Genomic DNA, 25,025 nt, shown 5'->3' with positions numbered 1-25,025 from the left:
TACTGTAAGATCAGACTGTACCAAGATGTACTGTATATTTGGAGTGCCATTCTGACACCTACAGAAGATTCTGCACTAGTGCAATATTCCACATACCAGTGGCGTAGCCAGAAGGGCTCATTTGGGAGAGCCCTGATTTCAGGTGGGTGGGCAATGCTGGAATAATTGCCTCCACCTGGCTGAGTGCAGTAAGCCCCAGTTCCCAGATCCTGTTCCTTGACAGCAGTACTTTGCAGAGCGGGGTAAACCCCAGCTCCACTCCCCTGCTAGAGCGCTGGATGAGTTGGCTGGGGTGAGCCTGGAAGCAAATAGGGTAGGCCACTGCTCACTTAGAGTCACCTGTGGCAATACACGTCAAAGATTAATTAGCCATCATTTCTATCTTTCTGGTGTCAGGACAGAACAAAGTTTTATCTTCTGTTGAATCCAGTGCACCGAATAGGGTTGCAATGTGGGATTTTACAATTGGATATTTTAGATATATTGTCAAGTCCTGTTCTAGGGACTTCAGAACACATATTTGGTTTGACATGCACTGCATAACTGAACTTATTGGTTCTTGAACCCATGACCAGATTCTAGACTAGAGAGTGCTGGGCAACCTCATGTGATGTAGGTAAGGTGGTGAAGGAGGCCAGCCTGTCCCTTTTCAATTATTTCTTTTCTTCGAGTGCCGTGTAGCTAAACATCACTTTTCTCGCTCAGGCTCAGAACTGGACTTACAAAATGTATAAATTCTCCTGAAGAAAGGAACAGACAGAACAATAGACTAATCAGATCAGAAGATCAAGGTTCTTTGGCCACTAAGACAATCAGAATCACCTTGGTCCTCTTCTTGCTGATTGTATAATTTTGCAGAGTATGAACACAGGTGGCAAGACAAAAAAGCTGAAATTCTTGCTTGGACTAAATATTAATTCCCTTGGTGTTCCTTTTCCTGGAAAGAAATCTAGGTGACTTTTTGCTCAATCTTGACATAACTAAATCCAGTGAGAGTTGATCAAAAACCTGATGTGCAATTACAAAATAGAGATGAAGGGTCCTCTTTTTTGAGCCTATTAACTGTTGGTGTGTTTAGCTAGTTTATCATGACAGTAGAATTTCATTTTATGAGCCCGTGTCATGGTTCCTTCCTCCTTTGTACTGGTTTCTCCTTTGTGTATGCATGCCAGCTGCTCAGGTGTCATTTACAGATATCAAAATGCTGTTCAGGTTCAGTAACCCTTTGACAAACTAGACATATTGTTCTTTAGTCACTTGCACAGAGAATTAACCATCTTTCCTGGAACTTAGGTGCCACAGGTTGATAAAACTGGTGAGATATACCAAGACAATGAGAGAAGAAAATGGACAATTTCATAGAGAGAGTCCTGTCCAAACAGCATAACATTTAGTAGAAACAGTCTTGGGCTTTTTGCAGTTCCCTATAAGCAATAAAGCTTTCTTTTGTGAAATTAAATGGATGAGGCAGTCAGCTGTAAACTATTTTGGCTAGAAAAGTATGTAGCTCAAGCATGCACAAAAAATTCATGATTACCTTAGGCTTTATTCTTAAATATGGTATACTATATATGTATAGTTTATTCCATACATACATGTTAGGAAGCAATAAAAAAGGATAGAGAATAAGACAGAATATTTTATTGCCTCTATATAAAACCATGGTATGCCCACATCTTGAATACTGCATACAGATGTGGTTGCCTCATCTCAAAAAAAAGATATATCGGCATTGAAAAAGGTTCAGAAAGAGGGCAACAAAAATGATTTGGGGTTTGAAATGGGTACCATATGAAGAGAGATTAAAAAGACTTGGACTTTTCAATTTAGTCACCTCTTTTCTAAGGGGGGATATTATGGAGGTCTATAAAATCATGACCTGTGTGGAGAAGTGAATAAGTTATTTACTTGTTCCCAGAACATTAGAACTAGGAGTAGCCTAATAAATAAGCAGCAAGTTTAAAACAAAAGGAAGCTTTTCTTCATACAGCACACTCCTTCTTGCAGAGGATGTTGTGAAGACCAAGATTTTAACAGGGTTTAAAAAAAACACTGTACATAATTCAGAAGTGTTATCAGTGTATATACAGAAGGCATAGAATTAAAGGCTGCATGTGCAATCTTAACTGAACATTTTCTGACTTGACTATTAGAGCGGCAAGTATAAGGGTTTCTTAACTTTAATTTTTTTTGAAGTAGATAAATCCAAGATCTGCTGACTTTTTAAAAAAACAAATTCCATAATCTGGAACCTACCTGATTTAACACCACTATAATTCCTTCTCCCAACCACCTTCTGAGATTTATAAGATTGAAGGCCCCTGCCTTGGTACCATGCAAAACATGCAACAGCCCTCCTTGGTCTCTTTGGGAGTGTGTCTGAAATAAGATACGCAATTTGCATAGCTCAATTTGCTTATTTTGTCACTTGCCGCCATCTACACAGTGCCAAATTTTGAAATAAAGCACAATTCCGAAACATCCCTTAACATTCTACAAGGAGTAACAGGGAGTCTGAAGTAATGGGCTTGCTGTGAAGACATGGGATAGCTATTTCGGGATACTCCAAAATCCCGAAATAACATTGCAGCATAGATGTACTCTTCATTGCACTCTTTCCTATGCTAGGTGGTCAATTATAAACACGTACAATGAAGCAGTTTTTCTACCTGGCATTTTATGAATTTAGTAAAACTTCATGGCAAAATATATGGTGCATCATGGAAAATTCTCAAATTAAAACTACCTGCATCAGAACACATCTTAATGAGAGTTATTTCCACAACAAATTTCATTTTGTGTTTACTTCTGGTCATTACAGAGATAGTTTTGTTCAAAGGGAAGTCACAAGATTTGGGATAGAATTTTCAATTTCTTTATTTGCTCAAACTTAATGACAAGAATTCACAGAACAGCTGCAAACAGATACATCTGCAGCAACCAAATTGCATGCATACACAGACCAAATAATCTATTTGAAATTTGAGTTCTGTTAATATGATGCCAACAGAATCTGTCATAACTGAGAATACAAGATAGAACAGGAGAGAGAGAATACCCATCAGATGAAGGTAAAGTGATCAAAGCATTTGTGGTCAGAAGCATACAGGAATGGATCATTAACAGGAATACCAAGTTTGGAAATTGCATATTCTAACGTGTTACCTGGTGATGGAGTCATTCATTGTTTGTTTTGTTTCCACCTCTCTACCATCCATATTTTCATGTATGTTGGGTTTTTTTAGAAATAAGGTTATAAAAAAACCCCACTGATTAATAAAAAAACCCCACTGATTAACAAGAGCATCTACACTGGAATCAACAAGTATTTCAGACTAAGAACTTCTTAACACACACGCTCTTCATCAAAGCATTTCAGTCACATGAGCACAAGGCCAGGAAAGAGCATTGGAGTAAGCTTGCTATTGTTCTACACTGCTGGTTCTCCCAACTTTTGTATTGTGACCCCTTTCACACACTCTCTCCTTATAAAATACCAACTCCCACTACCAAAAAGATCAGAGGAGCTATTCTTGCAATCATTCACACTACACTCTGAAATAAAGAGGATCCTGAGGAAAAAAACAAGCTAAATATTTGAAATATGCACCTTTACTCTTCAGAGGCTCTGCCATTTCAGTGCAGCAAATTCTTGAAACTTCTTTCCCACTCTGGTTTATCTGAGGGTCCTCCTGAAATAAAGGAACAAGTCACTAAGATACCAGCAACACCCGAGACTGACTAATAATAGTTTTCAGAGACTATTACTAAACTTCAGGGACTGTACCTGCTCAACCAGTCCTTGCTCTGGACGTAGAAAGTAGATTTTGGGGGTGAAATGGAGGGAGAAAGTCACACATTCAAACACATTTAGGAAGGTTAATAAAGGCAAATAAACTGTAAGCACTTAGCATGGAAACTTTCCTTCCTTTCTGAAACACTGTTGAAGATACCATATTGGTCTTTCCTATCCTCAGGGAGAGAGGTATGTCCAGAGAAGATTTAAACTGAACACCAATAAAGTCTTGGCAAAGTAGCACCTAGAGCAGTAAGTCGATTTAAATACAATGAAAAGTGTCCCAATATGAAACAGAATGATAATCATTCATTAAACCCCAAATCAATCATAATCAATCATAATTCCCCTTAATAGAATCCCTTGTACAGGTGAAAAAAATATGCAGAAATTACCCTACTCACTGAGTTACCAGTTTCTATTTGGAATAGTTAACTATCAAAACCTTAATCTCTTCATTTTCTGAGTACTTTAACGGTACCAATTTACTATTACATGAATAGTTTTATGCACTATGTTTCCTAAATTTTGTTGAGGGATGAAGGAACACACACAGGAGTACACATTCTTTAGATACTACTGTTTCTAAGAATGGCACACTTCTTTAAGATGCACCACTGAAATATGGACAGTTCAAGAAATTTACATGGAACAGATGTACTGGAGTCTCCCTGTACTGGTTAGATGGACTAGGGAGAAGTGTGGGGAACCATGTCTCAGGACTAAGAAGGTTATCCCTAGGACCATCCTCCATTAAGAGGAGGGCTCTACAGAATTGCCTAGAGTTTCCCAACCTATGGGTCAGGACCCAAATATGGGTTGCCATTACATTTCAAAAGGGTCACCAGGTGTCTCCCCAGGTGGCTCTTAAGGAGCCAGTCACACATTTTTTGAATTGCCCTGGGTCACCAAGTCTTCCTGAATTGTCAAAATGGGTCCCCATCTGGAAAAGTTGGGAACCGCTGGGGTAGAGGCTCATTTTCTACCCAGAAGGGTCAATGAGCAGCCTGGTAACCTAATATCCAGTCATCCATTTAAAAAGAGTACAGCGTCAACAGCCACTAACTTGGATGTTGGATATTTAAACAGATCTATAATCATTGAGCATGCACTCAAGATTAACAAAATCCTGAGAGTAAGATCTGGAATGGCTGAGCAAGGAGACAGCAGCTCCAGGTTAAAGTCTACGAAAAACATGCTGTTTTCTGACAGTATCTTCATTAGCACTCACATCTATTCATCCTTGTCTGGCTCAAAAACACATTTGAGAACTTAATTCAAACTTAAAACTAACCACAAATTTTAGAAAAGAATTCAAAGTCTTATCTTGGACTACTGATGAACCATGGGAAAAAATTAGAATCACAGAATACTAGAGCTGGAAGGAACGTCAAGAGGTCAAGTCCCTCTGACTATAACAGAGTTAAAAAAAAAAAAAAAACACACTAGATAAATTCATGGAGGTTAGGCCCATAAAAGGCTATTAACTGTGGGGTAAGGAATGGTGCCCTTGGCCTCTATTTGTCAAAGGCTGGAGAAGGATGGCAGGAGACAATCTGTTTGATCATTGTCTTTGGTCCACCCCTTTGGGGCACTGGCATTGGCCACTGTCAGAAGACAGGAGACTGGGCTAGATGGATCTTTGGTCTGACCCAGTATGGCCATTCTTATGAGTTCAATCCCCTGCCCTCATAGCAGAAACAAGCACTGTCTAGAATGATTATCCCTGATAGGTGTCTCTAATCTGCTTGTCAGTATCTCCAGCGATGGAGATTCCACAACCCCCCCAGACAATTTATTCCAGTGTTTAACTACCCTGACAGGAAGATTTTCCTCGTGTCCAACCTAAACTAATCAGTACCGGGCAAATCAGTTGAAACAACAGTATAGAATAAAATTCTCAGACACAGAAAATAATTTATTGGGCAAAAGTCAACATGGTGTCTGTAAAAGGAAATCATGTCTTACTAATCTATTAGAGTTCTCTGAAGGGGTCAACATACATGTGGACAAGGGGGATCCAGTAGATATAGTGTACTTAGCTTTCCAGAAAGCCTTTGCCAAGGTTCCTCAAAGGCTCTTAAGTAAATTAAGTTGTCATGGATAAGAGGGAAGATCCTTTCATGGACTGAGAACTGGTTAAAAGACAGGAAACAAAGGGTAGGAATACATGATAAATTTTCAGAATTGAGAGGTGTAGCTAATGGTGTTCCCCAAGGGTCAGTCCTAAGACCAATCCTATTTAACTTATTCATAAATGATCTGGAGAAAGGTGTAAACAATGAGGTGGGAAAGTTTGCAGGTTATACTAAACTGATCAAAGTATTTAAGACCAAAGAAGACGGTGAAGAACTTCAAAAAGATCTCACCAAACTGAGTGACTGGGCAACAAAACGGCAAATGAAATTTAATGTGGATAAATGTAAAGTAATGCACATTGGAAAAAAATAACCCCCATCTATACGTATAATATAATGGAGGCTAATTTAGCTACAACTAATCAGGAAAGATCTTGGAGTCATTGTGGATGTTCCCTGAAGACGTCCAAGCAGTGTGCAGCAGCAGCCGCCAAAAAAAAAAAAAAAAATTGAACAGGATGTTAGGAATAATTAAAAAAGGGATAGAGAATATAAGATGGAGAACACTGTATTGCCCTTCTATAAATCCATGATACGCCCACATCTTGAATACTGCATACAGATGTTGTCTCATCTCAAAAAAGATACACTGGCATTAGAAATGGTTCAGAGAAGGGCAACTAAAATGATTAGGGGTTTGGAACAGGTCCCATAGGAGGAGAGACTAAAGAGACTGGGACTTTTCAGCTTGGAAAAGAGAAGACTAAGGCGGGATATGATAGATGTCTGTAAAATCACAAGTGTTGTGGAGAAAGTGACACCTCTCCTCAGCCCCAATGAAACGTTAACTATAATATATTAACGTTAAGACTAATACATATCAGTTTACCATTTAGCCATTTAATATATTACATCCCTAATTCACACCATACAGCTGATCTTAGAAGGTGCATACTAGGGATGTTGGATGTTATTTTAGTAATTGCGTAGCCACAACAATGTTTAGTGGTTATGCTGTTACTACAATAATCTCCCCTGAGGGCATAGCCAGCAGCCAGTGTGCTCCCAGCTCCACTCCCAGGGAGCCTCCTGCCATCCTGCACTGATGCGTCTGTATCAGAGGCAGGAGCAAAGGGTGGCAGGCAGAACTCTGGCATCCTGCCTGCTCTCTCCCCACACCCTCCGTGCTGCTGCCTCTGATACAGAGGCTGCGGTGGGAGGGGACAGGCAGCTCTGTGGAGCCAGCACACATGGAGAGCTGGCTTAAAAGCCAACTTCACACCTGCACCGGCTCCTACCTGCCCCCTCACCCTCCGCACTGATGCCTCTTCCTATCAGAGACAGCAGCATGGCTGGGGGGTGAGGGGCAGGTGGCTCCACAGGATTTGGTACTCATTTGGAGCAACTTAAAAGCCAGCTCCCACCTCACCCCCCCCCCCCCAACTTCCCCCGCCTTGGTTGCCTCTGATACAGGCTTATCAGTTAATCATTTAAACTATACACTAACATCCCTAGTGTGTACCCTTTAAGCATGCACAATCTAAGGTGGTTTGAAGTATGCAGTTCTGTGCAGACCTTCCATAATGGGCACAAATAGTGAGTTAAATGATATGTTTATCCACATGAGTTGTATGGAGAAAGTGAATAAGGAAAAGTTACTTGTTCCCATAATATAAGAACTAGAGGCCACCACATGAAATTAATGGGCAGCAGGATTTAAACAAACAGGAAGTTCTTCTTCACACAGCACATAGCCAATCTGTGGAACTTCTTGCCTGAGGAGGTTGTGAAGGCTAGATCTAGAACAGAGTTTAAAAGAGAACTTCCATTAATTTATCTAGTTAAGTCCATTAATGGCTATTAGCCAGTATGGGTAAGAAATGGTGTCCCTAGCCTCCTTTTGTCAGAGGGTGGGGGATGGATCACAGGAGAGAGATCGCTTGATCATTACTTGTTTGATTCACTCCCTCTGGGACACCTCACATTGGCCACTGTCAGCAGATAGGGTATTGGGGTGGATAAACCTTTGGGCCGACCCATTATGGCTAATCTTATATTCTTAAACTTCTTTTTCTGCAATTTAAGACCATAGATTCTTATCCTATCCTCAGAGGCCTAGAACAATTTTTCCTCCCTCCTCTTTGTAACACTCTTTTAGTTGAAAACCGCTATCTATCATGTCCCCTCTCAGTCGTCTCTTCTCAACTAAAGAAGCCCAATTCTTTCAGTCTTCCCCCATAAGCTCATGTTTTCTAGATCTTTAATCATTTTATTGCTCTTCTCTGGACCGTCTCCAATTTCTCAACATCTTTCTTGAAGTGTGGTGCCCAGAACGGGACATAATATTCCAATTGAGACTTAATCAGCACAGAGTAGAGCAGAAGAATGACTTCTCCTGTCTTGCTCACAACACTGTTAATGTATCCCAGAATCATGTTTGCTTTTTTTGCAATGGTGTCACTGTTGACTCATGTTTAACTTGTCCACTATGACCCCTAAATCTCTTTCATAAGAACGGCCATACTGGGTCAGACCAAAGGTCCATCTAGCCCAGTAGCCTGTCTGCTGACAGTGGCCAGCACCAAGTGCCCCAGAGGGGGTGAACCAAAGACAATGATCAAGTAATTTGTCTCGTGCCATCCATCTCCAACCTCTGACAAACAGAGGCCAAGGACACCATTCCTACCCCCTGGCTAGTAGCCTTTTACGGACCTAACCTCCATGAATTTAATCTAGATTCTCTTTAAACTCTTTAAGTTCATTGATAAGGTCATGCAAGACTGGGTCAAATACCTTACTAAGTCTAGGAATACCACATGCACTGCTTTTCTCTTATTCACAAGGCTTGGTATCCTATCAAAGAAAGCCATCAGATTGGCTTGACATGATTTGCTCTTTGCAAATCCATGCTGGCTGTAACCTATCACCTTATCTTCCAGATGTTTTCAGACATATTCCTTAATTACTTGCTCCATTATCTTCCCTAGCACAGAATTTAAACTGACTGGTCTATAGTTGCCTGGGTTGATCTTATTCCCCTTTTTATAGATGGGCACTATATTTCCCATCTTCTGGAATCTCTCCTGACTTCCATGACTTTTCAAAGAGGATAGCTAAAGGCTCAGATCCCTGAGTATTCTATGTTGCATTTCATCAGGCCCTGGTGACTTGCAGAGATCTAACTTCAGTAATTTTTTAAATTTTAACTTCTAAACTGACCCCATTTACACCAGCATTCACTAGGTTAGGCATCCCATCCTGATCCATCTTCTTGATGAAAACCAGAACAAAAATCATTAAACACCTCTGCCATTTCCAAGTTTCCTGTTGTTTCTCCCTCTTCACTGAGCAATGGGCCAACTCTGTCCTTGGTCTTCTGCTTGTTACTAATATACTTTCTAATCTTTCCCCTGGATAGCTGTGTTTGCTTATATTCATCCTTTGTATTTTGACCCAGTTTCTACTTTATACAATTCCTTTGATTTTTAGATCGTATAAGAGCTTCCAGTTGATCCAGGGTGATCTCCTGCCATACTTTCTACCTTTTGTACACAGTTAATGTCCCTTTTAAAAACTGCCAATTCTCCAGTTTTTCCCTCTTAGTCTTGCTTCCCATGGGACTTACCTACCAGCTCTGAGTTTATTAAAATCTGCCTTCCTGAAATCCATTGTCTTCATTATGCTGTTCTCCCTTTTACCATTCCTTAGAATCATGAACTCTGATTTCATGGTCACTTCCTCCCTCCCTGCCTTCCACTTCCATCTTCACCTCAATCCAAGTGTATTCATTTTTAATATACAGGGCAACATCTTTTTTCCTGCCTATCCCTCCTGAGCAAGCTGTACCCTTCAATCATGTTATCCTACCAAGTCTCTGTGATACAAACTATGTGATAGAAGTGCTAATAAACAAACACAGCAAGTTCTCAATTATTCCCTATACTTCTTGCATTTGAATATAGGCATCTGTTGTGACTCACTGACCCTGAGAGGTAAGAAGCCTCCTCTGAGCCCGCGTGGGCCAAGCCATGGTCTGCCCATTTAACTCCCTGGAAGCCAAGGGGTGGTGCAGGGAAGATAAAAGCCTCGCCCAAGAGTTCAGTGGTGTCTCAGCCCTCACAGGAAGCAGAAGCCTGCCCACTTGGACCTTGGAGAGGCTGAGGACTGGCCTGGACCACCACGCCCAGGCTCTGAAGAAGATCTTCTACACCTTGCCCAAGGATTCAGATTACCAAAATCCTGAGAACCAGCAGCCAGCACTGAACCAGACAGATGCTGAGGGGGAGTTAGGCAGTGGCCCAGGGGGAAGCTGACAACTGTAAGGCTGATCTCATAACATTTTAGAGTGTATCAGTGTGTTGTGGGTTGGATCTCTGCAGGCCTTAGTGGCAGCCAGAGCTGCCATTGCTAGGTCCCTGGGCCAGGACTTGGTGAAGTAGGAAGGGCCTGCATCCCCCCCTGCTACCCCACATACATGATTGCAGTCTCTCCTTCCCCATTCCTGCCTGGGGAACTGCCTCCACTTGCTGCCCCATCCTGAACCAAGGCTTCACTAACTGAGACTGCTTTGCTCTTCTGTCTGCCCTGAACCAGAGCCTGGGGCTTATTGACTGTGGGTCACTGTTCATATTGCTGCCTGACCTGCTCTCAGGGCCCCTAGTTTGGACAAAGCCACTAGACTTGTACTTACAGGCCTGAGCATAGGTCAAGGACTCAAGAGCCTCTAAGTATCTGAAGGCATCTAAGATACTTACTAATTTTGCCCCGTAGTTCTACCTTGTCCCTCCTTTATCTGTGCTATTATAGCCCATGCTCCCTCCCATTTCTGAGCCATCTCTCATGTTTCTTGCCTACTTGTGGGCTGTGGTCACCTGTCTCCATCAAACCTAGTTTAAAGTCCTCTTCACTAGGATGGCAAAGGAAATGAGCATGTGAAACAGAAGGTGTAAAGCCATTCTTCATCCTCAATGACAGCTTTTTGTGCTCAACCAAATACTGTAATAATGTGATCACATAGCAGTATTAAGTATCACATTCAATCTAGATATCACCATACATGTAAAGAAAGCATTTGCTAGTGTTTAGTTTCTTTAATTACACTTAGTTGAGTAGTTTTCACCAGATGCCTATGAAAGTGAATTCATTAATGAAGGCATTAGAATGTGACCAACTATATGTTCCTCAAAAAAATAGTTAATTACTACCCATTTCTACACCACTTTCCACAGAGACCTCAAAGTGCTTTCAAACTAGGGTTGTCAACATTTAACTAATAAGCACTTGCAGCTGGCTCCCAGGAGTAGGGTCACTCCACACTGTGGGTGCAGGTAACTAACTGCTGAGTTTTCAATGGTTACACATTTACCCAGTTACCCCTTTTAAACATTCCTATTGCAAACACTGTTTCAATACTGCTTACAATACTGGTAAGATAAAAGAAAGACTAAGTGACTTATCCTAAGTGTGGCAGCAAATAAGTTGCAAAGCTAAGAACAGAATCCAGGCCTTGTAACACTGTATCTTGGTTTTGAACCACTAGATCAGTTTCCTTCTTAAGGCATCAGCTAGATGGCAATTATATTTAGTAACTTGCCAGCAATAAACTAACCACAATTTTTAAATGTAGTCATGCACAATTTTTAAGTGTAGTCATGCTCCAAAACTGATAAGCAGATCAAAATTCTTAAACATCCTTTATTATCGATAAAATGATAATTCATGTACTACTATGTTCGCTAGTATATTCTGTAAAATAATGAAGTTGCAGTAAATATGAGCCTTAACTACAGTATTCTACTAATAAATCCTTGCTGAGAAATGGAGAGAGAGTATTGCCTTTGTGCATATTAATTATAAATGTATCCACACTAGCAGAGTTCTATTCTATTTAATTGGCAATGATGAGTGAAGGAGACAAAGACTCTTCATGGAAGAAGCAGTTTTTCTATTTTGTCCCTTGGGGTAAGTTCTGGCTAGTGTGCACTACAACTTTAGCAGATACTGGACATGATTAAACCCATATCACTTAAATTTTCAAAAGAAAATAGCATTCAATTCACAACAGTACTGTCCAATATTTTCAGCTCATGGAGAAACTAAGACAGACTTTCTTTCCCTTGGTGAAATGGATTTTGGAATTTTGTCGTCAATCTAGAACAAAGTTATGTAGTTATCTTGTCCTCCACATTGATTTGAAATTATTCAAAGCCAAAGCCAGAGAAATAGTGAGAAAATGCACCACTGATCAAAAGAGTCAGAACTGGAAAATAAGAACTTCCAAAAAAAAGTAGTAAGATTAGTCATATGTTCAGGGAGATTTCACTATGAAATCAGCTTTTATTGAACTGTAAAGAACCATCCTGGCTTAAAACGAAAACTGAAAATGTCTCCCATTGAAAACATGCTAATTTAAAAAAAATTTAGAACTCCTACTATTGGCTTTGTAGTTTGGGTACCCCTACTTTTGCTGGTAGGAAATAGGGTTTGTTCACTATTCCCAGTCAAAAAGCAAGAAGAGTAGTTAGAACTTAATTTTATAAAACAAAATACCAAGCTTTCACTTATAACTCCTCTCCCACACAAACTTTTAAAGAGATAGGGGATTTTGGGAAGAAATTCTGCTTAGGAAAAAGAAAACTGCAGCTATAACTGTTAAGTTACATAATCTGTACATTTAAACCCCTTTAATACATATTATAAGACACCAAAGAAACCTAATGTATTATGACATTTTAGATTTCAATGTATCATCCTCAATAGTTGGGAAGAGACATATTTGGCATCTGTTAAGTTTTTTTTTTGGGGGGGGGGGGGGGAGAACACAGGGCATACTTTTTTGTTCTTTAAGATTTTGCTCTATACATTGCTACACACCAGCTAAATAACATTCTAGGAATATTTCTTCAAGTGCAAATAAAGATACTGTTTAAAAGGCAGGTAGTCAATTCAGGCATGAGTTTAGTAAAAATGAAACAATGAAGAGCCAAACAATTATTCATACAAAAAGATGCTATAAGAACATGACTGAAGAGAACAAAACGCACACAGTCACTGAATGCCAAACAAATTCCTCTGCTAGAAACTATGTACAAACATTCACTGAAACAAATGTCTCTTACCTGTCTCAACCACCACTTTTCTTCAGAGGCTAAAGAACAATATCCAACAAGCTCTTGCTGAACATCTTGTGTTTTTTTAACAGAGCCTCTCTCTTCCTTCTGGCTCCTATTAGCACAGATGTCCTGCTTTCCCAAAATTCCAGTTTTGGCCTCTTCATTCTCAGCAAGGTTTCTAGACTCCATAGACTCTTCAGAAAGAGATCCCACCACTTCCTGAGATATAAGCTTGCCCCCATTATCCAGATTATCAGTTTCCTTGGGGCAATTTTCTACCCCACAAATTCTGTGGCACTCAGACAGCAAACTACTATTATGTGCTAGCACAAGTGTTGATGCTTCAGGTTTTGCATCTAGTCTAACATTAGCATCAGATCCAGGAGTAATCTCAGTGGAGATGCTGACTGGCAATCCGTTGTACAATTCCTGTACCACAGCAGACATGGAGGAATCAAGGGGATGGGGGTGGCTTTTCTCTTGGGACTCTACTCCAGATGATAGCATCAGGGCAGATGAAGACTGTGCCTTTCAAAATTCACTCTAAAAATAAAGACAATACCAAATCACTTCACAGGCACACACATACACAAAATTAATCACTGTTTTGTTGTTGTCTGTGACAAAGATGCATACACCAAAAAGCAGAAGCACCAAAAAGAAAAAACAGGTATTTAGAAGTTTGATCTCTTTTTAAGGTACTCACAGAAGGAGGCCCCTTCAATCAGCAAGCCAAAATATTTAGTCAGAATCTTTCAGTATTAACCTGAGCCTGAATAAATAATAAGTAACATCAAATGTAGTATGGCAATATTTTATTGTAACTGACTTAAATAAGAAACAAAAGCAGAGGAGCAATAAGAGCTTCAAATGTGTGTGTTCAACAAGCTATGTTCCAATTAAATTCCTGGTAAGTAAGGAATTACTGAACACAACAGTAAGTGCAGCACAAAACAAGAGCAAGATTTCTCTTCTCACATTGTAAGTTTCTCCTTACTCAACATCACTTCTTAGGTTAGGGAAAGTCTACATTACAAGGACAAGGTCCTGCCATGAAGGCAGGGGACTAGATTCAATGACCTCTTGAGGTCCCTTCCAGTACTAGTATTCTATGACAAGTTGATCTAGGTTATACAATTTGAGTTGCATTACTAATGCAATTCAAATTACATAGCTTAGATCTACTTACCACAGGTCCATCCTATGCTGGATTGACAGAAGAAATTCTCCCATCAACTCCCCTTACTCATCTTGTTTGGGTGGAGTACTGGAGTCTATGGGGAGAATGAGGACTGATTGATTTAGTGGGTCTTCAGTTAGACCTCTTAAATCAGTCCCCTATGGATCAACTGCCACAGCATTAATCCACCCAGTAGTGAAGACAAGCCTTTAGCCTGAAACTGAGGCTGTGTAGAGTATCTGAGTGTCTGTAGGAAATGGGAGGAGAGGTAATGCAGAGGGAAAAAAAGTATTTACTAGCCAGCAGTATCTGGAGCAGTGTTTTTCGACCTTTTCTAAACTAAAGTACCCCTTTAAAAAAGTACCCTGAGAACCTACAGTTTCAGACACATTTTTTCTCCTATCATTGCAGGGCTGACCCACATTTTGGCACCTAAGGAGGGGAGCTCAAATGATGCCCTCAAGTGGCTAAAACTTTGAAAGGTCTCAATACTCTGGGTCCTAGTGGCATCCCCCCAAAGTCTGGCACCTGAGGGGGCCGCCTCAGTTCACCTCATGGTAAGGCCAGCCCTGTACCATTGCAATATATTTGTTTAAACAACGTAATGGTAGCTGGGCGGGCGATGACATTTTTGGGTGTAAAAAGTACAAAAATAATAAAGTGCTGTAAAACTTAAAACAAAAATTCAGTTTTCTCCAAATTTCAGATGTGTGGACGTGCCCCCCAGACTTCTCCCGAGTACCCTTCATAGTCTTTACCGCAGGCATCTCAAGGGAAGTAATAGGCCATCCAGCTGGTGCTGCTCTCATCACCCCGGGAAGGGTGCAGAGGGCCCTGTGCCCATTGACACACTCACTAGTGGCCGCCCCACAGGCCCCCCAGAGGGAAGAACCGCCCCCCTGCCACAAGGGGCCCCGCCCCAGGCAGCCAAGCTCAGCGCCCCCCCCCCCCCCCCGGGGCTGCCACGTCTCCACATCCCCCCCAGAAAGGGCCCCCTTGGTGCTAGGTCCCGCCCCCCCCCCACGGGCAGCCCCCCTTTCTGGGGGTGCCAGGTCCCTCCCTATCGGGAGCGGCCAGCTCAGCAGTGGGGGGGGGGGGGACAGGCCCAAGCCAAGGCCCCCCCCGGCCTAGAGTGCGACAGAAGCGCGACGGGGTGGGGGAGGGGCGCGCGGCGCCCCTTTACCTGAGCGGGCTCAGGCCGCCGCCAGCCTCGCGTCTTCCACCGAGCGCCGCTCTTTCCACTGCCCCCCCTCCTCCGCTCTATGGTCACATCACTTCCTCGCCCAGCCATTGGCTGCCGCTCGCTCACCGCGGGCCAACGCCCGGCCTCGCTTGCGCGTCCGTGCGCCTCCCAAGACTCCCGGCGGGCTCTTCCAAGCGCCTCCCTCCGCGCGTCGGCTTCTCCCAGGAACCTTCCTCCCTCATTCCGCCACGGCTCTACCACGCACCTCCCTCCGCACGTCAGCCCGGCGGGCTCTTCTAGGCACCTCCCTCCCTCAGCTGCTGCAATTCTTCCAAGCACCCCCCCCGCCCCGTTCCTATCAGGCACTCTTAATATTCCTTCCCACACCCCAGCCCTGCGGGACTAGTGTGCCTCTCCCGCTGTCCCCTCACACCAGTGACATGCAGAAAACCAGCAGCACCATCCCATGTAGACGCCTTGTCGCCTACCACCAAGCAGATGGGCAGAAACACTAACATCATGCTATTTAGAGGCATGATATAGTGGAATACCTGCCAGCTTATGCACTAAAACGACATGTGTCCTATTATATGCAGCATGTGTGGATGAAGAGACATCAGAAAACTTAAAAATCCATCCAAAGTCTGACTCTCTCTTTCAGAAATGAAGAAAGGCATGAAAAAATTTATTTTGCTGGTTTTGCTAGCATTCCTCAAAGAAGACATATCACATATACCCAGATTTAGGGTTCAAGCCATTTTCCATTGAAAGCATTGGCATAATTCCTACTGAGACAAGCAGGAGCAAATTTGGCCTTTTACCGGACACTTCACAATGATTATTTAGAACATTTAGCTTCTATTCATACCTCTAAAAACCAACCCACCTACAGCCCCCTCACAGCAGGTACTGCATAACTATATGATAAATTACAGCTCTGGTCTCAAAGAGCTTACATACTAAAAGTGAAACTCTGGCATTTCTCCTCATTCCTTTTTCTGATCCCTAAGATCATCAGGGCTCTTGTTGGTCCCACAATAGTATCAGTCCCATTATTTCTTGAAGTTACTTTATTTTACTCATTCCTGGGAATCTATCCATGTGGGGACACCATTACGCCCTAATGAAGACAATTAATTTCTATACAAGAGTAGGGTCCACCATGATCAGTTGGCAGGATTTGGTCTCTGCTAGTAAACAGCCTAATCTGGTTGCAGGGGAAAAGGATCTGGAGGGAGTCAGGGGGCGGGAAAGAACTGAGAGAAAGCAAAGAGGAACTATGAAGAAATGATGGATGGGAAACAACTCATTTTTTAGTCCTGACAGCGGTCTGGCAACCTCTTGTTTATGTTTTTTTCACATTTCAAAACTGAATATGTAAGTTCACCCTAACAGCAACCAGATCTGCCAGAATACCCTGGTGTAATAGACTCACTGGGGTCCTCAGGGTCTGAGCGTACTCAGCCTGCCCTGGGGCTACAGGACTGTCTACACTGTAAAGGCGGCCTCGCTACCCCGCTAGAGCCGTGCCCCAGGACAACCCGCCTTCCCCAAGGCCCGGGGGCTGGAGGAACGGGCCCCCACGCTGCCCAGGGGCGGTGTAACGACGAAAACCGTCCCGCTCTCACCTGGTCAGGCGCGTCAGAGACAGTCCCCCGCGGGCTGCATTTCCCAGGCGCGGCCTCGGCTCACGGGGCGGGGGGGGGAATTGACCCCACCCGGAGGGGCTGCTCCTGCTGGGCGGCGTTCCCGTCCCTGAGACCCGCGGTGAAGCGGCCCTGTCAGTAGAAGCCGCTTGTTCCCCTCCGGTCTCTTATCCGCCGCCGCACCGGGCGGTGGTCACGTGACACGCGCTGTCCGCCACAAGTCCCGGATGAGGAAGTGAGGCAGCTGCGCGGGAGTCACCCCTCCCCCCCCCCGCCCGGGCCAGTGAGACTGGGCAAGTGGGGGTGGCTTTTCCCCTCCCCCACCCCTTCGCATTTGGCCGCGGGGGGGGGGGGGTAGTATGTGCTTGTGGCTCCCCTCCTTCTCCACTGGGAGGAGGGGGATTTGCCTCCCTTCGGGGGTGGGGGGACCATGCTCAGGCAATTGCACCAGCTTCCCTCCAGCGTCCCTGGTGGGTGGGGGCGGGTCTGCTCCCAAAGGGGGCTCATCCCCCTGGCTAAGGTGGAGCCTTCGACCAAAGGAGACTGGACCCCCCAGCTTGGGGGTTTTCATGATTCCTGCAGCGCTGGCTGGGAAGGGGAGGGTGGCCTTTGCTGACCAGGGAGTTGTCATTCTGCAAGGGATTAAGTCCCGGGGATGAGATATTATTGACCCTAGGTATAGTCATTGGTGTGGGGCGTCAATCTGGGGGGGGGGGGCGTTAGGGTGAGTTTGCAGCTCAGAAAAGCTGCAGCATTTTTATTCAAGCTTTAGACTTGAATGTTACTCTCTGCAGAGAATGTGTGGGTGAGTGCTCCTGAATCAGGCTGCATTTTCAACCGCTCATAGAAATTCTTCTCTAATTCAAGGTGTGGTTACTTTTCTTACGTGAAAGACCAAAATTCTATCATAATAAGAAGTTATAACAACCCTGATGTGACCAGAGTTAAGCATATTGGCAAGTAGGAGATCTTAGGTAGCTATGGAACTGATGCAGGTGCATTTTCTGTGGAGTTGTGGAGTGTTCCTGGTGTTTCTCTGTGAGACTGGAACCTATAGGGCTAATTCTTGAAATATAGTGCTGTCAAGAGCTTTATAATAAGAAAAGGAGTAAGTTTCTTTGTGTTGTTTTTACTTACCAAGGAGACAGGATGTCATCTCTGCTTTGCTTGGAGTAGCTGAGAAGAACCAGGATTCAAAATGAGAACCAACAAGGTCTACAAACTCGTCATACACAAGAAGGGCTTTGGTGGCAGTGGTCAGTATCCATTGGTTCATAAGTGTTTTGGGGGCTGCTCGTTTCATGATCAGTGATATAACTGGCAGTTTTCTATAATATTTTAATGAACTGTAAGGAAGCTGGTTTCCATTTTTGTTAAGCTTTTTCAAACAAAATTTTAAGGGAGGAACTTTTGAGTAATCTACTGTGTCGCTGGTCAGAAGGTGGAAATATCATTGATAGTAGAATACAAACTAAAATGCACACGTGCCAGTTCACACTTCTGTACAATATTAGCTTCTGTGACATAAAATAGCTTTAACACCTTTTCTGTTTTTCTTTTGTCATTTTGTTTTCCTTTTTTGCTATCCCTATTGCCTCTTGCTTAGCCACAGAATAGAGAGAGGCTGTAGTGGCTCAATTCTATTGTTGCACGTGGACTCAGATTATGTAGGTCTCGCTAGCAGGACCTGTGACAGGTTTTCCACTTTATTTCTTTTTGAAGTTGTGTGGAGATGGAGCCTTCCATTTATCCAGGAATATTTTCTACTGATCAGTCAAGAAGATTGATGGCTTCCTGAGAGAGATCTGATCAGATACCTCTTGCTCCTCCCTTGATCAAAGTCTTGGTCATGTTGGTCATAAGTTAAATAGGATTCAAAACCAGCATTTCCTAAATGTACTTTCTGGAGATTTAGATGTTTCGTTGTCCAGTCTCTTTGTTTTGTTTACTCTGTCACTTTGGGATCACAATCGCAGCATGTTAATTAAGTTCTGTTAATAGTCCTTTGTAATTCATTGTCTCCATACCAGTCTTTTTGAACAGAGAAAAGCAAAAGGAGAGTGGAGATTTGGGTTAGTAAGCTGAGACTAGTTCCTCTCACAAACCAATATTGTATGACAATCCTATGACTGTGAACTGTAGAAAGGTCTTTTCCCTGCCTCCCTCCATAGAATTATCCTGTTTCTTCAGTTTGGTCAGAGTTAAGGATGTACAGTGTGTTAATTAACAGATGGATATGCAGCACGTATACATTGTTAATTACCTGTGTTTTCATTTTTATCTGTTGATTGCAGTCTGCCTCACTGAAGTTTTCTTTTTGTCTTCCAGATGATGAACTAATGGTGAACCCCAAAGTGTTTCTTCATATCAAGCTAGGAGATGTTGTTGAGATTGCACACCCCAATGACGAGTACAGGTGAATTCTCTTTCTGCTAATATCAGTCAAGTTTAGCTGCGGCACCTAAGATACTAATCTCTCTTTCCTTTAGTGTGTAACAATTTGAAGAGTGAGTAGACATTGAGGGTACGTCTAGACTACAGGCTTCTGTCGACAAAGAGCATCTAGATTACAACCAGTTCTGTTGACAAAGGAAACTGCTTTGTCGACATGACAGTGTAGATGCAAAGGACAGTGTAGATGCAATGCCTTCTGTCAACAGAACTCTGTCGACAAAAGGCGTTATTCCTCGTAGAATGAGATTTACAGCTGTCAGCAAAACTGCTGAGTTCTGTTGATGTTATGTCAACAGAACTCAGCGGCAGTGTAGATGCAGGTATAGTTTTGTCAACAAAAGTCCACTTTTGTCGACAAAACCCTGTGGTCTAGACACACCCTGAGGGACTACTGCGTATGCAGTATAGATATTTTGCTGAAGAACACAGCTATGCTTTTCTATTTGAAAGGAAATGAAGAGGTGACTTTATCAAATGGCCTTACAGAATTTCCTGGCCATACTTGGGATGAGTAACAGCTTTACTTGAAGTAGTTTCTCAGGCCTTTATTCTCCTGGTATTTATTTTCATGCTGTTATAGAGTAATGATTCTTTAATCCCATGGATCCTGAGAAATATATTTGCATATTAATTAAGGATGTGAATGGTCAACTGGTGAGCATCACCCTTAATAGGTGATGATTAGCTGTTCTGGTTAACTTGTGGGGATTGGAGTAGCTCTTTGTCTATGGTGGGCCCAGAAATGTTGTAGGCAGAGGCTGCTCTGGGCGAGTTCCAATGTGTCACAAGAAGGAACAGCCCCTATCTGCAGTGGGTCCAAGAGGGCTGCATTCAGTGGCGGTGGGCCGCTCCAGTCCAGCCACAGAGAGAGAGGGATGGAGCGGCCTCCCTTAATTGGTTAACTGGCTAAATGTGAAGTAAGCTTCATGTTTAACCAGTTAACTAATTTAACAGGATTTTACATCCTTAATATTAGCATTAGCTCTATTTGGTTATTACTGTTCTTTATCAGACCAAGCATAAGTGATGTTTTAATTGGTTCTTTTGGATATTGTCAGGTTCTGAGTACCTTTTCTGTTAAGTGAATATTGTTAATGTTCTAGTTTATGTTCTAGTTTATCTCCAGTGCAGTACAACTAGCTGCCTTTACTGTGATGGGTGAATTCAAATTCTCCATGGTGACAGCAGGATAGTTAACTGGTTTCTTCATGTCATTGTTCGCCTTGTCTCTCTTGTGTTCCAGCCCTCTGCTCCTTCAAGTGAAGTCACTTAAGGAAGATTTGCAAAAAGGTAGGACTCCAGACTCTTGTAATGTGACTATAAGGCTTAACAGAGGAAATCATAGTGAAATTACCCACAATGTCTAGGTTTGAGGGTTTTTTTAACGACTCTCCCTATTGTAACTTGTCAAATCTTTGCTTTTCTTCTGGATCAGTTGCTATCTGCAGCAAACTGTTTGGAAGACTCAGAACAATGGCAGTTTCCATTCACACTGTTCAAGTAGAATGGGGATACCTATATCTAAAACATGTCAAAGTAACAGCTTGCTTTGTATGACCATAAGCAGGACCCATTCTTTCATTGAGGCTATTGCATGGGATTGATTAAATGGAAATAAGTATTCTCCATTTTTCCTCATCCCAATGACAGAAACTATAAGTGTGGACCAGACTGTAGCTCAGGTATTCCGATTGAGGCCATACCAAGATGTTCATGTGAATGTTGTCGACCCAAAGGTATGTAACATTATAACCATGAATAATAATTCCCTCTGCCTCAGTACTTAGCAAGGAGTTAGTCAGTTATTTTTGTCAAGATCCAAACTTCAGAGAAGAAAATAAAAAACATAACAATGATAATAAGTAGAGAGAGATTTTTGGGGTTTGTCAAAAGCCTATGGTTTGCCTATTGACTACCCTAACTTAGCACAAATGGGAATCCATTAGATTTCTTATTTGCCTTAGAGTTAGAATAAAGGCTTTTTATGGTAGTTTTTTTACAAAAAAAAAAAAAATTTCTTTTGTGCTTCAGCTCAGTGCTGGGAGGCTAGGGAGTGTGCTTAGACCTTTACTTTGAAGTTTGCTGACTTCACTAATTCCCAGAATATGGCAGCCTGCCACTCACAATTATCTCTGCATTCCAGCCATATGAACTTTTTCAGTAGTTGTACTGTTAGGCCTTCCCTCTAAAGAGCATTTACTTCCTTTAAAAGGGCCTTTCATGTTTCATGAGGTGTTATATTGGCAATGCACACTGAAATCTATGTGTTGATTTTTTTTTTTTTTTATTTTTTTTTTAAAGGATGTGACTCTTGACCTGGTTGAGCTGACCTTTAAGGATCAGTACATTGGGCGTGGGGATATGTGGCGACTGAAAAAAAGCTTGGTAAGAACTATAGCTGTAATGCGGGGGATGGAGGGACACTGCCTTGTCTCGCTGCCAAGAAACATAAGGCATGATGAATATGACTATTATGCATAGCTGATGTACAACTGAGGAAATGCACAAAGGCATTGCTTCTGAGTAACCTGTATCAGTGCTTACCATGCACTAGTAAGTGGGTCTTGGTTGGGAACTGTGAGTAAATTAGATTGCTTCACCATGTCTTTTTCTGGAAAAATTGTTCATTCCCATGGATCACTACAAGCCAAAAGGGTTAAGAGATATTCATCATGTTCTAAATTCTTTTGATAGAACAAAGAATATTTGGGAAAGGTTGGGTTCAAGTGAACTTCCGGCAAAAATGTGCTATAATTTATTGTTTCATGACATTGCCACTTGTTAAACGACAGCTGAGAATTTCCACATTTCAGGAGTGCAGCCAGTGTCCAATCAGATGAGCAGTGTACTAGATAATATAGCTGTTTCTCTTACTCTGGTGGCTCTCTGCTATATTCAGCTGTGTTGTCCATTTACTTACAAAAGCCCTAACGGGATATTCTATAGCTTGAGATATTAATTGTAAATGTGCTAAGTGGCCTCTAATATTGGAGTTGGGGTTTGGAGAGAGGGATCTGGGTCTTAGTATTCTACAACTGTTTCCTGTGAATCAGTCTGGTTACTTTTTCCATGATCTATAACTCTTCTCTTTTAGGTCAGCACATGTGCTTATGTCACCCAAAAGGTGGAATTTGCAGGTATCCGGTGAGTGAATTGCCCTGCTTTATTTTGATGAGTCAATGTAGAGAAGTATTTATATGTAGAAATATCTGACTGCACAAATAATTGAAAAGAGAAATGCTTTGGGGGTTTGTGGAGCTAAAGGTATGGTGGTCTAGCCATTAATTAATGAAAATGTCAAGGCAGAAAGCTTCCATCCTGCCCAGGTACAAAAAATGTACCAGTTGCCTGTGCCATTAGACCAGTGAGCTCAGCATGCTCGATGTGAGAATGAAAAAAGGGAAGGTATATTTTTCTGGACTCAAATCTCTGAAAAATTTTATTGTCTAATACATCCCTCTTGCCATCTCAAATGTGTAAGTATCCCCTTTTCCCCCAATTTATCTGTATAATCCACAGATCTATTAAATAGTCAGAAGAGACCATTGTGATTGTTTTGTCTCACTTTCTGAATAACACAGACCCTGTTTGGAGCCTGGCTGTGTCCTGAGGCTCCCTTTGGCTGGAAATGGCAAACTGGAGCCAATGGGAGCCATGGGGCTCGGTGGCAACAGAGCTTTTGGGCCCCTGCCACTTTCTCTACCTATTAGAGGCTTTCCCAAAGCATGGCCCTAGTTTATTCATAAAAGGGTCATGCAAGAGTGTATCAAATGCTTTGTTATTCAGTGGCATAATGCTTTGGTTACATCATAGGTGTTTACAGGATGCTCATTTCTGATCTGGATTTAAAAGGAATTAATTTCACTTGATAAATACAAACCTGCATCAGAAATTCTGAGCAGTATACAGAAGACCTTAAAGGTCCATGTTTGAATGGTCTTCTTGATGTCATTGGGAAACTTGTTCTGATTTTTCTAAGCGATGGAAGCTAGTGATGGAATAAATCTACTCATTTGGTTTAGGTGAATGTCACACAGATTGTCTTTGGTATGTGGTGATACTTGAATACTATTGTGAGAAGGTATTTGGGAGAGGGAGAAGGGGGGTTCTTTTGGATTGGTGTTGAGGTGGCAGGTGGGAGTGATTGTGGTAGGAGCTGTAGTGGGAAGTCACTTGGCACTGGTGTCACATGGGGTAGCAATTTAAAGTATGTTTTGTTTTGATGGAGTTTATCAAGAGATATTTAAGGACGATATTTACGTCCCAGTTGAATGCAATGTTTGTCCTATCTCTTTGGAACATGGGGTGTAGTTCTTTAGTCTCCATACCAGCATTCTTTACAAAGGCTTATTTTTTTCCTTGAATTCCTTTCTGTTTTGCTTACAGGGCACAAGCAGGAGAGCTGTGGGTTAAGAGTGAGAAGGTCACATGTGGCTACATCAGTGAAGATACCCGGGTAAGGCTTTAATTTTTTTTCTCCTTTTCTTTCAGCAGATGTTTCAGGGCTTCTAAAGTGGTGTCTGCTCTCTGCACCGTTGGCTGTAATCATAGGGGCCAAACCAGTGTTCACTCTTAATTCTTTTCATCCATGTGCATGATAAATTTTGTCATGTGCACCAAGGCTGTGGGTGCTCCGCTAATCAGCTGGGCAGAGTTTGAATCCCAAGCACTCAGTTTATCCAGAACACTGGTGCCAACTTCTGCTCTAGCTGGGGGGGTGAGAGGCTCAACCTGCCTCCCCCACTCCAACCCCACCTCACCTCTTTCTCACCCCTGCTCCAACACCACCCCATCTCTTTCCATAGCTTCTCCCTAGCATACTGTTTTCTCACTCCTTCCCCTCTCTCCTGGAGCCTCTGAACACCCTGAAACAGCTGTTTCATAGCAATGGGAGGCACTAGGAGGGAGGGAGAAGACCAGCATGGCTGCCTGTAAAGCAGGAGTGCTGGGGGGAGGAAGGGCAAAGGAGGGAGCTTGGCTGCTGTTGGGTGCTGAGCACTCGCTAATTTTTTCCATTGGGGTGCTCTAGCACCAGAGCTCTCGTGGAGTTAGTGTTACGGCTGTAGCAGGATGGTTGTTTAGTACATTACTGTGTGATATTGGCCTTGTTTGTCTTTTTGATGATCTTCTTTGCTCTTTGGACTGAGGTTGCTGTGAGCACAAAACTTTCATTCATTGTTTTTTGTTTTCTGAACTAGCAGGAAGGATAACTTAGAAGCTGAAATGTAAACTCTGAACAAAGTGGAATTTTACCAAAGGACAATGTACTGTCCCATTAACACGGGCGGGCAATAATTTTTCATGGGGGGGAAGGCGCACGCCAAGAATTTGGGAGGCGGTCAAGGGCTGCACTCTTTCATGATATTAATGGAGGCGGTGCGGGTCTGGGATGGAGGCTGGGTGCAGAAGGGAGCTTGAGATAAGGGAGGGAGTTTGGGTGAAGGAGGCGGTTGTGACCTGGAGCACTGGATAGGTGCAGGGGGTTGGGTTGTGAGCTAGGGCAAGAAGGGACTGTGATCTGGGGCAGGGGACTGGGGTGCCGGATCTGGGAGGGGGTATGAGTGCGGGGGAGGAGG

The 25,025-nt window shown here is 42.7% G+C and overlaps 2 protein-coding genes across 20 annotated transcripts in view; one reads left to right on the top strand and one right to left on the bottom strand.

The window, feature by feature from the left end:
• PRR14L (proline rich 14 like) overlaps positions 1–17,191 on the bottom strand; it is a 37,048-nt gene extending 19,857 nt beyond the window's left edge. For 2 of the 8 annotated variants that reach the window (XM_089775235.1, XM_089775236.1), the window contains exons 1-3: positions 16,978–17,191; positions 12,993–13,529; positions 3,611–3,689 (exon numbers count right to left, since the gene is read on the bottom strand). In XM_089775235.1, coding sequence (XP_089631361.1) covers positions 3,611–3,689; positions 12,993–13,493 — 580 coding nt within the window. In that variant the 5' untranslated portion in view covers positions 13,494–13,529; positions 16,978–17,191. The other 6 variants (XM_089775233.1, XM_089775234.1, XM_014574783.4 and 3 more) reach the window with 5 other exon arrangements.
• A 176-nt stretch (positions 17,192–17,367) lies between these two features.
• Positions 17,368–25,025, top strand: part of DEPDC5 (DEP domain containing 5, GATOR1 subcomplex subunit) — a 67,042-nt gene continuing 59,384 nt past the window's right edge. For 9 of the 12 annotated variants that reach the window (XM_014574781.4, XM_014574775.4, XM_014574782.4 and 6 more), the window contains exons 1-7: positions 17,723–18,251; positions 19,324–19,411; positions 20,693–20,739; positions 21,100–21,185; positions 21,751–21,834; positions 22,544–22,593; positions 23,836–23,905. In XM_014574781.4, coding sequence (XP_014430267.2) covers positions 18,194–18,251; positions 19,324–19,411; positions 20,693–20,739; positions 21,100–21,185; positions 21,751–21,834; positions 22,544–22,593; positions 23,836–23,905 — 483 coding nt within the window. In that variant the 5' untranslated portion in view covers positions 17,723–18,193. Of the gene's footprint in view, positions 17,672–17,721; positions 18,252–19,323; positions 19,412–20,692; positions 20,740–21,099; positions 21,186–21,750; positions 21,835–22,543; positions 22,594–23,835; positions 23,906–25,025 lie in introns of those variants that run through there. The other 3 variants (XM_075898019.2, XM_006125436.4, XM_075898021.2) reach the window with 3 other exon arrangements.

The sequence above is a fragment of the Pelodiscus sinensis genome, chromosome Z, assembly GCF_052426305.1.
Source record: "Pelodiscus sinensis isolate ZL-2025 chromosome Z, ASM5242630v1, whole genome shotgun sequence".
In the NCBI taxonomy this organism is placed as follows: domain Eukaryota; kingdom Metazoa; phylum Chordata; order Testudines; family Trionychidae; genus Pelodiscus; species Pelodiscus sinensis.
The sequence above is the reverse complement of the archived record's forward strand: the minus strand, read 5'-3'. Positions and strand labels throughout refer to the sequence as shown.